The sequence below is a fragment of the Callospermophilus lateralis genome, chromosome 10, assembly GCF_048772815.1.
Source record: "Callospermophilus lateralis isolate mCalLat2 chromosome 10, mCalLat2.hap1, whole genome shotgun sequence".
NCBI classification, from domain to species: Eukaryota; Metazoa; Chordata; class Mammalia; order Rodentia; family Sciuridae; genus Callospermophilus; species Callospermophilus lateralis.
In genome coordinates, this window is record NC_135314.1 from 18,664,447 (window position 1) to 18,677,965 (window position 13,519).

The 13,519-nt window shown below is 36.1% G+C and overlaps 1 protein-coding gene across 1 annotated transcript in view; it reads left to right on the forward strand.

Annotated features, from left to right (window-relative positions):
- The window catches only part of LOC143407760 (uncharacterized), a 29,186-nt gene extending 22,600 nt beyond the window's left edge, over positions 1-6,586 (forward strand). Inside the window, exons 4-5 of the mRNA XM_077110329.1 lie at positions 1,951-2,120; positions 2,244-6,586. Coding sequence (XP_076966444.1) covers positions 1,951-2,120; positions 2,244-6,586 — 4,513 coding nt within the window. The remainder of the gene's footprint in view (positions 1-1,950; positions 2,121-2,243) is intronic.
- Positions 6,587-13,519: the final 6,933 nt, after the last annotated feature.

The window sequence follows — 13,519 nt, forward strand, 5'->3', positions numbered from 1 at the left end:
CAGCATGGACTCTACAGAAAGGCAAATTGAATCCTGAGCTCTAACCTCAACTGTGAATCAATGCACTGATGGGTTCATGATTTGACAGGATTATTGGGAGTTGGTACAAACTGTACGTGGTAGGGACTAGTTGGAGGGTAGGTCATTGGAGTTGATTCCCTAGACGGGTACATGGTATTCCTCAGTCCTTTCTTCCCCTCATCATCTTGCTGATCTCTAAGAGATGAGCAGCTCTGTTTTGAAGCCAGGCTCTCTGCCATGGTATTCTGCCTCACTTCAGACCATAGCAATGGAGCCTGAAATTGAACTAAAATAAATATTTACTCATTTATTTTTCTCAGATATGTTGTATAAGTGATGAAAGCCTACTAATGCGCGCATGCACACACACACACACACACACACACACACACACACGAGGAATGGTCCAAAGGGAGAAAAGGATACTTGGTATTGTTGATGGCTTCTTCAACAGTAGACATAGCTGGGGGACAGAGTGGATTCTCCACTTCAGCAATACTATAAGGGGTTTAAAGTTTTATATTAGTGTTTTATGGAAGGATTGAATAATACAGGCCTGATTTTTCTCTCAGATTTGAAGATGAATAAGAAGAACAAAGAAGATTTCCTTTTCTAGCACAAGACACAAATGTAGTCACTAGTTTCTGATAGCAATCTGAGGAATTCTATTTCCTTGCTCTTTTTTTGATGGCAAGAAACTTTATGAGGTGATGGATATAAACCTTAGAATCACTTTAACCATTAATTTTTCTCAAATTCTTCCTTGTTTTAAATTTTATTTTTCCCATCTTGAGTATTTGGTCCCTGAACAGACATATAGAAAGAACAGCTCAAGGAAAAGAGTGTCCTGAATATGTGCTTTGGGGAAGAGATTTATGGGAGCAAATCCAAACCTCTTCTCAAGGGTAATAAGAAAAATAATTGTAAACAAAACCAAAAGCAAATATGAACAAAGTGGCAGCAGGCTCTATTTGTTGACCACTTTCTCTGTGTCAGCCATAGGGTGAGAACTACACATTATGTTCTCATTTACACTTCAACTCACGCCTGTGAGAGGTTTCATAAATACATCATGTTGGTTCAGCTCCAAAATTGCTTTGGTCCTAAATAGTATGTCTGTTACAGCCCACGTGCTTCATGTCTTTGCTTTGTCCCCCAACTCTACAAAGCTGCCTCTTCATGAACTTGTTGGAATTTAAACAATTTGGAAAGCAGGGTCTTACATTATCTCCTTCTGATCCTTAATTCTAGGGATGGGATTCCAATTTAGGATTGTTACTGCATAGTTGAAAAGTTTTCAAGTTTTTATTTCACTCTGTATGGTTTAGACCTGGATGATATTTTGCACTGATAAACAACAACAGGTGAAGTGAACACCAAGTTATTGGCTCAAAAAGTTTCTTAAGTGAAATTTAAGTGGAATTTTTGCCCAATTAAATAAGCTTAAATAAAATCTTACAAGGACCATATAATATTAAAATGAACTCAAAAACTTATAGATTAAGAGCAAAAATTTATTTTTGGAAAGGGTAAAAATGGTTCTTTAGTGACATTTCATCAATATTATCATTTGAATTCTGAGAATGATTAAGACATTGTGGTGGTTAATTTTATGTTACTTGTCTGGGCTATGATGCCCAGATATTTGGCCAAATATGATTCTGGGTGTGTCTGTGCTGGTGTCATGGGGTGAGATTTACTATTAAATTGGGGACTTTTAGTTCATTAGATTGCACTCTGTAATGGAGCGAGACCTCACCTTGTCAACGAAATGCAACTGGCCTGAATGCAACAAAAAGTCCACCTCTCCCAGACAAGAGGGAACTCTCCAGTGAAGTACCTGTGGATTTCATCTATAAGGTTGATTCTTCCTGGTTCCGGAGCACACTGCCTTTGGATTCAAACTAGAACACTTTCCTGTATCTCTAGCTCCTCCCAGCCAGCCCTCCCCAATCCTGGGAGCCAATGGCTGACAGGAAAGTCCAGGGAAGAAGCAGAGGCCCCTGGTGGGTGGGGCGTGAGGGGTGACTGTGACACTGGCTGCCAGTCCCTGGTCAAAGACCATGAGAGGGCTCTGGTTTTACAGGCAGAACAAGACGGTTGGTGCTGGCGGAGCCTGCGCTTCTCAGAATTCTGAGCTCTTTCTTGAGTCATAATTGACCCCAGCAACGCTTGAGGACATTCTGAGGAGAGAAGTGGATGGTGCTGGACGCGGTTTTCAGAGCTGGTCCGCTGGCTCACTAAAGTGGCCGCGATGTCGTCCTGGTTTGGAGGCCTGGGCTCAGGCTTGGGCCATTTCTTGGGTCAGGTGGGGAACAGCTTGCCTTCCCTCACCGACCATATATCCAGCTTCACCAGGGAAATGCTTCTGGATGTCATAGGAGACATAGAAGCAGGTTTACCTGATTGTGGGAGAAAGGAAGTGGAAGCTACTGATTCTCCATTAAGATCGGAGAATGAAAGACTTCAAAAGTATTGTACTGATCTGGAAGAAAAACATGAAGCATCAGAGCTGCAAATAAATCATCAGTGTGCAAGTTACGGAAATCAACTGCAACAGAAGGAGGTAGAGGCCAGCCATCTGAAAGCAAGACAGATGGCACTGCAAGATCAAGTGTTCAACCTCCAGGCAGCTGCTCAATGGGTAGGTTCAGGAGCTTGTGGTGTACCAACAACCACTGCACTGGCTCCACTTGGTTCCCGGATCAGTAGTGATTTTTCAGCCTTTTCTGATGCTGACATGGACTTTAGTGACCTAATTTCGTCCCACCAAGAAATAAACAGATTGTCAATCGAAGCTTCAAAACTTGAATCTAAAGTTGGCCATTCGAGGCATATTGCTGAGGCTCAGGGAACACAGAATTCTGACCCCAGTGAAATCGTCAAACTGCAAAATACTATCAAGACTCTTGAACAAAACCCAAGTCCAGACATAGATGATCATCAGCATGAAATGTCAGTTTTGGAGCAGAGTGCTACTTTGGCAGAAAAGGGAACAATCCTTCCACAAAATTCTTCATCAATGGAAGAAGTGTTGAGGCTACAACGAGCTCTGTCTGATGCTGAAAAGGAAATAATGAGACTACATGGTTTAAACCAGGATCAGAGTCTTGCTGAAGACAATCTGAAACTTAAAATGCATGTGGAAGCTTTAGAAAAAGAGAAGTCATCATTGAGTCAAGAAAAGGAGGAACTTCAGATAACACTGTCAAAATTGAGCTGTGACTCTCAAGTAATTAAAAACACAGCTTCAACAGACATGAATGTGAATGTCCAATTACATGACTTAAAACTTCACTTGAAGGCAAAGGAGGAAGAACTGAATCAGAGTATCCATGAAAAGAAAATGCTGTTAGGTGAGTTAGAAGAACTGGACCATCAGAATCAGGAAGCTACAAAACACATGATTTTGATAAAAGATGAGCTATCAAAACAACGAAACGAAGGAGACCTTGTCATCCAGAAATTGAGACAAGATCTAGATGATGAAAAAAAGAGAGTCCATCAACTTGAGGATGATAAAATGAACCTCTCCAAAGAGTTGCATGTGCAGAAGGAGAAGTTAACTCTGAGTGCACAGAGCCTCAGTGATTTGCATTTAACCAAGCAGAAGCTTGAAGATAAAGTAGAAGATTTAGTAGATCAGCTGAATAAGTCCCAACAAAATAGCTTCAACGTCCAGCAGGAAAACCTTGAGCTTAAGGAACACATTAGACAAACTGAAGGTGAGCTGTCTGGATGTCAGGGTAAGTTCCAAAGTTCTCTGAATGAAGACTCTAACAGTAATGTGAAGAATGACTTGCTTAAAGAAAGGGAAGCTGAAGTTAGCAACTTAAGGCAAAATCTTTCAGAAGTAAAAGAGCTCAATGAAAATTTAAAGAAAGTTGCTGTTGAACTCAAAAGGGAGAATGAAATTTTGATTTTAGCATGTAAAGATGTAAGATGTAAGTTGGAAGCATCTATTGCTGCTAACAATCAAGTGTCTCAAGAAAAAGACACTGTCAAGGAGACTCTAATAAGAGACAAAGAAGAGATAGAAGCCGAACTGCACCAGGCAGAAACAAGACCGTTGGAAGAAGCAAAGAATCACAGGCAGACTATTCAGGAACTCTCCAATGCATGTCATTTGAATACCTCTGCCTTACAGCTGAAACCTGATTGTGTAGTTCAACTCAAGCAAGAGAAGGACTTTGGAATCGCAGGACTCAAAAAGAATATTGAGCCAATGACTACTGATCCAAAAGAAACTGAGGAAATTCTGGCACCTCATGTCGAAGAACAGAAGCAATTGATACAACTTATAAAGGAGAAAGAAGTTTTTATTGAAAAACTCGAAGAAAAATGTTCAGAACTACAAAAGGATTTAGATGAGTGTTCTCAGGCCTTAAGAGAAAATGAAACTTTAAGGCAAACCATAGAAGAAAAGGACAGAAGTCTTGGCTCCATGACAGCAGAAAACAACCATCTGCAAGAAGAATTGGAGAGCCTTAAGGAACAGCAGAATCGAGCTGTCCCTGTGGCTGAGCCTAAAACCCTTGATGGTATCCCAGAACTAGAATCAGAGATATCTCAACTGAAAATAGTCAAAAATCATCTGGAAGATGAAATTAAACACCATCAAAAGATAATTACAAATCAAAACAAGCGTAAAATGCGACTCCTTCAGTCTTTACAGGAGCAGAAGAAGGAAATGGATGACCTTAAATACCAACATGAGCAGATGAATGCTGCGCATATCCAGTTAATTTTAGAAAAAGATGAGGAAATTAAGAACTTGCAGAAAACGATTGAACAAGTACAAGCCCAGTTGCCTGGAGAAAGACTCAATGCTCAAACAGAGAATTCTGATATTTTTCAAGAAACAAATGTAAAAAGCCTCAATAGAGAAAGTGGAAGTGAACAACGTGACCTATGGAACGAAAAGGAGTTGTTGAAGCAAACAGTATCAGACCTAAAGGACAGAATATTGATTTTCGAAGTGGACTTTTCTAAATTAAAAGGGGAAAATGAAAAATTGAGGGTAGCATCCAAAGAAAAGGAAAGGGAGTGTCAAGCACTACAAGAGACAAACTCGAAGTTCTCTGTGAGGCTGGGAGAAAAAGAATTGGAGTGTGAGTCAATGAAGGAGAAAGCTCTTGCTTTTGAGCAACTATTACAAGAAAAAGAAGAGGGAGAAGCTGGGGAATTAAGTCAGCTTTCAAATGTAGTTGCTTCACTGCAGGAGAAGACAGTTGTGTTTCAGCAAGAACGAGACCAAGTCATCGTAGCACTAAAACAAGAACAGATGGAAAACAGTACTCTCCAGCAGGAGGTCCAACAGTACCGTGACAAAGAACTACGCTTGAACCGGGAGCTAGAAAGGCTACGCAGCCATCTCTTGGAATCAGAAGAGTCTTACACCCAGGACATTTTGGCTGCAGAAGACCAAGAGACTAAACTGAGAAAGGAAGTCACGCTTTTGGAGGAAAAGCTAGTTTCATCTTCCAAGGCAAGTCATCAAGCCAGCGTGCAGATAGAGTCACTGCAGGAACAGTTGAAGATGGTCTCTCAACAGAGGGATGAGAATGCACTGCAGCTTTCGCTCTCCCAGGCACGAGTAAGGCAGTATGCCCTGTCATCAACTAACCTGCAAAGGGTTCTAGAACATTTCCAAGAAGAAGAAAAAGCAATGTATTCTGCTGAGTTAGCAAAAGAAAAACAGTTGATAGCAGAATGGAAGAACAAGGCAGAAAAACTAGAAGGACAAGTATCATCATTGCAGGAACGTCTGGATGAAGCAAATGCTATGTTGCATTCTGCTTCCAGACTTAGAGAAGAGGTAGATCGGAAGGAACAACAGATCCAAGAACTTAAAAGACAAAACGAGCTCGGAAAAGAAATGTTGCACAAGGCACAAAAGAAATTGTCGACTTTGGCAAACAGCCCAGAAGGAAAAGTGGACAAAGTCCTCATGAGAAACCTTTTTATTGGTCATTTCCATACACCTAAAGGTAAACGCCGAGAAGCCTTACAGTTAATGGGAAGCATCCTGGACGTTCCAAAGGAGGAAATGGAGCAGTTGTTGAGTGAAGATTCCGGTGGTGTTACTAAGTGGATGACTAGTTGGCTTGGAGGGGCACCGAAAAGTATCCCCAACATACCTTTGAGACCAACTCAACAACCTATGCTTAATAGTTCTTTTTCAGAACTCTTTGTCAAATTTCTGGAAATGGAATCTCATCCCTCTGCCCCACCACCCAAACTCTCTGCTCATGCCATGGACTGTCCAGACTCACCAGGAAGGAGAGAGCAAGGTGGAAATGTACCAGGAAGTGTTAAAGATGCAGCCAAATTCAGAGGTGGCAGAAGCACCAACAGGAATCCATTCTTGGTTCCCCGTTCGGCAGCTGTGCCTCTTAGTAACCTAGCTGGGGTTGGACTTGGTGGACCTGGGCATCCTCTTTTTAAACCCATTGCAGATTTCATGCCTACATTTACATCATTGCCAGTGTCCCCGGACAGTAGTGCCACGGTAGTACTAGAGCACCTTCTAAAGCAAAGGCATTCTCAACCAGAGAAGATTTAGCACTCTAAAGAAGACTTTATAAACACCTTGTGTTTTTTTTACAGAGTGGCCTTTTGGAAAAGAACTCATGCATTTGTAGACAAAAAGAGAAAGAAAAACAGCTGATATATATAGTTATACAGCTAATAGGTATTTTTGTTGTTGTTGTTGTGTTTTTTTGTTATAGCACTTTTTTAAAAATTTGTTTTGTTTGCTGTAGGACTTTTTGTTTATAAAATTTTGTTCCAATGTAGCAGCTAATCATCACCAGTCTTCAATTCTGATGTACTTTTGTGAGCAACTGTACAGAGCAGCATTAGTGAACCATTAGCTCCAACCTCTTTTGTTAATGATTATATTTGATAAATTTAATGGCATTAAGATAAAAATGATACAATTAATTAACAAGGAAGAAGAAAGATCCAACACTTAAGAAAAGTATATATATCTCAGATTTAGAGTATATGAAGACCCAATATGATATTGCAAAAAGTTGTGAAATTTTATTTGATAAAAGAAAACCTTGTTCAACTAGTAAAAGAAAATTAGAACGGGGAAAGCCTGAACGTGATTTTACTTGGATAAATTCTAAGATACTTTGAATCCAAATTCTATGACCCTTATCCATGTTACTTATTTCCATTTTGTATAGAAAAGTCACTTCACATTAATTCAGTTTTCTAGATGTTAAATATGTCCAGAAGGAAGAGTATTTTCATGAGACAACCCCAAAGTGGAATCACATGATCCATTGCCAATGGAAAAGTTAGTAAGTATGTATCATTAAACATCTGGAGTGTTTATTTACATTCTTTTGGGGGCTCCACAATAATGCTTCTAAAGACATTTTTTAAAACATTTGATCAAAAACATTTGGGGAGAGAAAGAAGGTAACATCAATTTTTGAAAGATGAAAGGCTTTTAAAAAGGAGTAGTTACAACCTTTTTGTAAATTAAGGTAAAAGATGAATCAAAAGTTTCTAGCTTAAGTAGGTGAAATCAGAGAAGAGAAAAAGCAGATTGCATAGCACATACTTCTCTGACACCTGTAGTTTCTAAAACCAGGAAGAACACTTTTATTAAAATTCATTTAAATAAAATTTAATTTTTAATATAAATCATATTATAATTTAATATAAATCAATCTAATTTAAATTTATTTGTATTAATTAATATTGTTTAAATTTATTAATAGTATTTCATTGATATTGTTTATTAATTTATATTAATTATAGTATGATTTTATTTAAAAATTTATTAAATTTTATTTCAATTAATACAATTTAATAGTCAATTTAAATAAGATTTAATATAGATTAAATTATTTAATATTAATTATATAATTTAATATAAATTTTAATAAAATGAATTTTAATAAAAATGATCTTAGTGGTTTTAGAAATTACAGATGTCAGAGAAGTATTAACTCCTTTTTTCTCTTCTCTGATTTTTACCTAACTTAAGCTAGAAACTTTTGATTTATCTTTCACCTTAATTTACCAAAATAAACAAGGGATGACAAAACACCCAGTAGTTATTATCCATCAGCTTTTCCTTTCTTTTTTCTTCATTTCACCTTTACATTTACATTATTTTACCAGAATCAAGATGCCATCAGTTGTTAGGCAGGAACAAAATCACTGAGACAACAACTGTAAGAGGCACCCCAATCTCATTTTGGCTAAGTATTAAAAACCTAGAAATGTCTGAGAACGGATGAGCTCTGATAGTAAAGTTTCCAACCTATGGAAAGTTTCCAAATGCTATGGAAAATGATGGTTTCTCTTTTTGTGTTTTTAAGTTGAGAGCCTTGTAAGTACTATGGTTCTTTATCAGAAATTATATGTGCTTTAAATTTTAAGTCTTTAAATTTCTTATTTTTCCTGGATTATAGAAAAAGGGACTCACAATTCCTTGAGAACTATTAGCATTTTAGTGACAGGAAAAAATTCAATGATGCATAGTTGTTTATTTGCATTCAATGACTATCAACTTTTATCTACTTTGGGAAGGGTCACAAACCACAGACCTTCTGCCTTCTGCTTTATTTCAAAGCTTCCAGCATCAGTTGCAAGAATTCTAAGAAACTCTGGGGATACTCTATGGTACAAAATGCACACTTACTTTTTTTTTTTTTTTTTTTTTTTGAAAGCATCCCTAAGACAAGAGTCCTTAGGTGAATTTCTTGTTCTAAGTAAATTGACTGAATTGTTATTAAGTAATAACTTATTATGCCAAAATGAATAATGAAAGCACATGCTTCCAATCAGAGCAAGGAAGAAACAAGAAGGTGTGATGGGTGGTAAAAATGCATAAGCATGCAAATATGATCCAGCCTTATTAAGTCCAAATTTCTTTCTTTCTTATATATTTATTTTTGAGGTTTCATTCTTGCCTGATATGCATGGAATAACTTTTGGGGTGATATAATCAGAAATTCGGCACTAAAATCTGCCTTCCTGCAACATCACATGGCTTACTCTCCTAAGAAGAATGGTGCAATATCAAAGTCTATATTTTGCTTCGAGTTGCCAAATTGCTTGGAATTTTCTTCCAATAGGCTTCATATGGTTGGGAAAAGCAGAATTCAGATTTGTCATGAGAGATTTTTATATGTTCTGCTCACCCCATTGTGTCTAGGTGAGCCTTTGGATTTCAATGCTGGGAAAAACACTTCTTATATTTCAGAATTGAAGAGCTCTTGGAAACAGCGACCTCACTGCAATCTTGAGAAAAATATGTTATACAGATACTCAGAAAATTACAAAGATTAATATAGATTCAAGATTTTTTTTTTAAGACAAGGAGCTTAATGGAGAAAACACCAAGATAGCCTTAGAAGATATCATACTCCCTGCATTCTTAAAAAAACTTGTATATTGTAAACAAGATAAAACCAAACAGAACAGTTCCTAAGGAAATATTTTGCTTTCAGTTTCCTTGTCTCATAAATTTTATTAAAGTTTTATTAACGACCTTGAATTTGCTAGCCTTTTTATTAAATATTTGATATATGAATCATGCCCCAAATGACTTTCCTAACAAAGAATGTATGGACTTTCATCTGAGTATGTGCATATATTTATGTATCTTCAGGTCTATAAAGAATTTCAGTAACCTCATGAGTCAGTTTTTGTAGAATCTAATTTCAAAAGTGCTAATCTCTTGCTGTAGTATATGGGCTAAAAATAACACTTCTGACTCCATTTTCAACCTGTGATGGTTTCCTAGAGATGCTAAGACTATGTAATCTTCTTTATTCAGCTTACTATTTTTAACAAAACAATGACAACTCTGAAGGGAGTTAAATTAGGGAAGTGGTTGGAAATAGTGCTGTATCCTTCCTATCCTGGTAGAATAAGAGAAAGCAGTCCAATTTTTGCTTTTAAAGACCTAAGTTGGATTGAGGCCTAGGAAGCCCTTTGATTTACTTCACTGGCAGCCATGCTGAGAGTTTCCAAGTCATTCATTTGTATACAGAACAAAATCAGATCAAGATGAATAAGCAAATGAGGGTATGGAATCCTGGAGTGCCCATCCACCAGAGGGTGTGTGTGGGAGGGACACACATTGAAACTGAGGAACAGCTTCATTGAATTCTTGGGTCCATCTGTGTTGACAAACCTTGTGGGCTTCAGGAAAGGACAATGATAAGAGTTGACAACTGAGAAACTAATCATGTGACTTTAACTAATGGGACTCAAGACCCAACTGGTAAACTTTATGCCACTTTCACAGTCACTAGTCAAATCTGGACTCATTCTATCTCACTTTTGGAGCCCTGGGGAACTCGACAAACAACAATATTTGAACATATATACAACACTGACATTTTAAGATATCCTGGAAAATGCCAAAACAACAGGACTTCAAAGCAATATTTCTATTTCACAGTGCCAATCTCCGCTGTTAGCTAGGGCTGGTTATATAAAGACGTGAGCTAATAGTCTTTGATGGTAATGAGTGTGTGTGCATGAGGATTAAAGAATAGTGGTGGTGGAGAGATGTGGAATGTCCATTCAGGAGGTTAATTACTTTAGGATTTTTGAGTGGTTATACGTAATTTACCTGGCAGTTTCAATTAACCAGTAAGAAAGGGATGATGTTCTCCTTCATACAACCCATAGACATGTATGAGTGCCATACACTTATAATAAATTCTGCCATGCCCAAAGCCACTCCACCCAAGGAAGCCACCTCCCTGCTGGTGGTACAGTTCCACATCCCCTGAGACCAAGGTCACCCAGACATCTAAAGATATCCTTAATGTTCATTTTAGCTGAAGAAACTAGGTATATACTAACTAAGGAATCTACATGGAATAATAGTCAATATAGCATATCCAACCAACCCTCTAGGACTTATCACCAGCACAAAGCCTTTTGTTACAAAAGTCACACTACAGCATTTTTAAAGACAACAGGAGATGTACACATACTAGAATAGGAACAAAAAAAGTATGAAATAACAAGGTAACATGACACCTCAGAAGGAACACAATAACTGTGGGAACAGACTCCAAAGGGGGGAAAAATTCAAACTGCCAGACAAAACAATTAACAGGATGTTTTTAAGCAACGCGAATGAGTTACAAGAGAAGGCAAAAAGAAAATCCAACAAAATTAGGAATATAATTTATGGTATGAATGAAAAATTCAGCACAGATAGATATCTTCAAAAGAACCAAATAGAAACTTAGAGCTAAACAACACAGTAAATGAAGTTGAACATATAATTGAGAACGTTAGGGGCAGAATTAATCAGAAAGAAACAAAGAACTTCTAAAATTATATATACTATAATGTTATGCCTTATAAACAAAAGGAAATTCTCACCATTCTAGAGGCTATAAGCTCAAGGTCAAGGCACAGGAAGGTCAGTTATTGGTGAGGGCCTCTTCCTGGTTGAAGACTGATGACTTCTTATTGTGTCTTTGCATGGTAAAGGAAAGAGTAAAATAGTGCTTTATGATCCTTTTAATAAAGATACTAGTCCCATTCATAAAGACTAAACCCTTCACAAAGATCCATCCTCCTAATATCAATGTATTTGTGGGTAGGCTTTCAACATGAAAATTTGGGGAGAAAACAAATGTTCAAATCATAGCAACCACATAATATTCTTGGAAATTTTACAACTACTATTAACAGAGAACTTATTTTATTACTACTCTTTAAAACATTTGTCAGTATATAAAATCTGATAAATACTAGAACCATATATGAATTTGATGGTTACCCAACTATTTAAAATTATTTGAAAACAGTTTGTGTATGTGCATAAATCACCTGTTTTGAAAAATAGCTATCCTATGAAATTTTTTTAAACTTAATTTAGAGCAGATATCATGATATTATTATTAAAATAACAACTCTGCTGCAAAGTAAATAAGAAAATTATGTATTTTGTGAACCAAATATGAGTGAGCATGGCCTAGAAATACAGATTCCAGTTACCTTGAATGATTTTCACCATGGAAGACACCACATGAACTTTTACAGTCACAGAACAAAAGAAAGTCAACATAAATTAGGAGAATTACTAATTACAGAGGTGTAAATATCAATTAAATAAGTGAGCTTTAGCCTGGTGAAATAACCTATTTTATGGGTTTTACATCTATCATATTCTTAGCTTGGGGTTGGTGGAGGCTAGAGATCTTCTAAGGTTAATGATAAATTCCTAATGATAGGAATTTAGCTATCAGGAGAACTTTAGGTTAGTTACAAAATTTAAGGTAATTGTCTATCAAAGGTCCTAAAGAGCCAAAGCTAAGGACTTGGGACTTGACTCACAGTATTTTGGATATGGCTCAGTGGTAGGTTATTTGCCTACCATGCATAAGGTCCTGGGTTGAATCCCTAGTACTTCAAAAAATATAAGGCAGAAACAGAGCCCAAGCTAATTTTTACTTCTATCCCTCAACATTCCATTTCTCCATAGTCACAATGTTCTATTCAGTCAAGGTCTTTAACACAGATTCAGCTATATAGATGTAGATTATTCAGATAACTTTAGTTCAAAATATTTACTACATTTTTATTAACTATGCTATTTTATATATAGTCTTTGGGGCTATTTGTTCCTTTCTTAATAAATCAATGTATTTTAACTTATTTTTGTACTATGTAATTTATAATTCTGTTGTTATTGCAGTTGTATCTAGAAAACAGCTTTTCCAGGTTTTATTTAAAGGTATATTATGGTCTGTGCATTAAAGTATATTAGATTATTTGCTATTAACAGTCTTTCCTGATAATTAGAAACTTTTCTGATTTATACATTTGGTTTTATACATATTTGTGTTATAAATACATGGGTTTGCCACTTACATAATAGCTATGACTTGCAGGTAAACCAGAATAGTCTTTTGCCTATTTAATGTTTTTGTTATGAATAAAATTAGTTTATATTTTTTGACCATTTTGTTAATCATTTGTCTCACTTTAAAATTATATATAGCTAGTCATCATTTTAGCAATTTTTAAATTTTGTGTTAGTTAAGTGTTTACTGTGGAATGAATATTTATAACTTTAAAACCAATCTAAGTGACTTTGTTTTTATTTATAGTTTAGATATTTTATTTTGATATAAATGTACCAAATATGTCATTTGCCATCTTACTGCCTTCTACTGCTCATCTAGATAATATATTATTTTATTTTATATTTTCTATTTCTATAATATGAAAGACTCTTTTTTCTGTTATGCAATAAAGTATGTTTGCCAACCTAAATAGAATAAATTTAAATTAAGAAATAATAAATAAACCATATTCTCCTTATTTTTGTATTCTCTAAGTTAATTATACTGGAGTTATAATTCTTAGAATTCTAATTTAAAGTGTTTACATCATATCTTTCAAAATGTGATCATTTCTATACATATTTAATTCAAGTGTTAGGTTTATATTCTACACTTATCAACTTAGTGTTCTATACAATTATACTGAA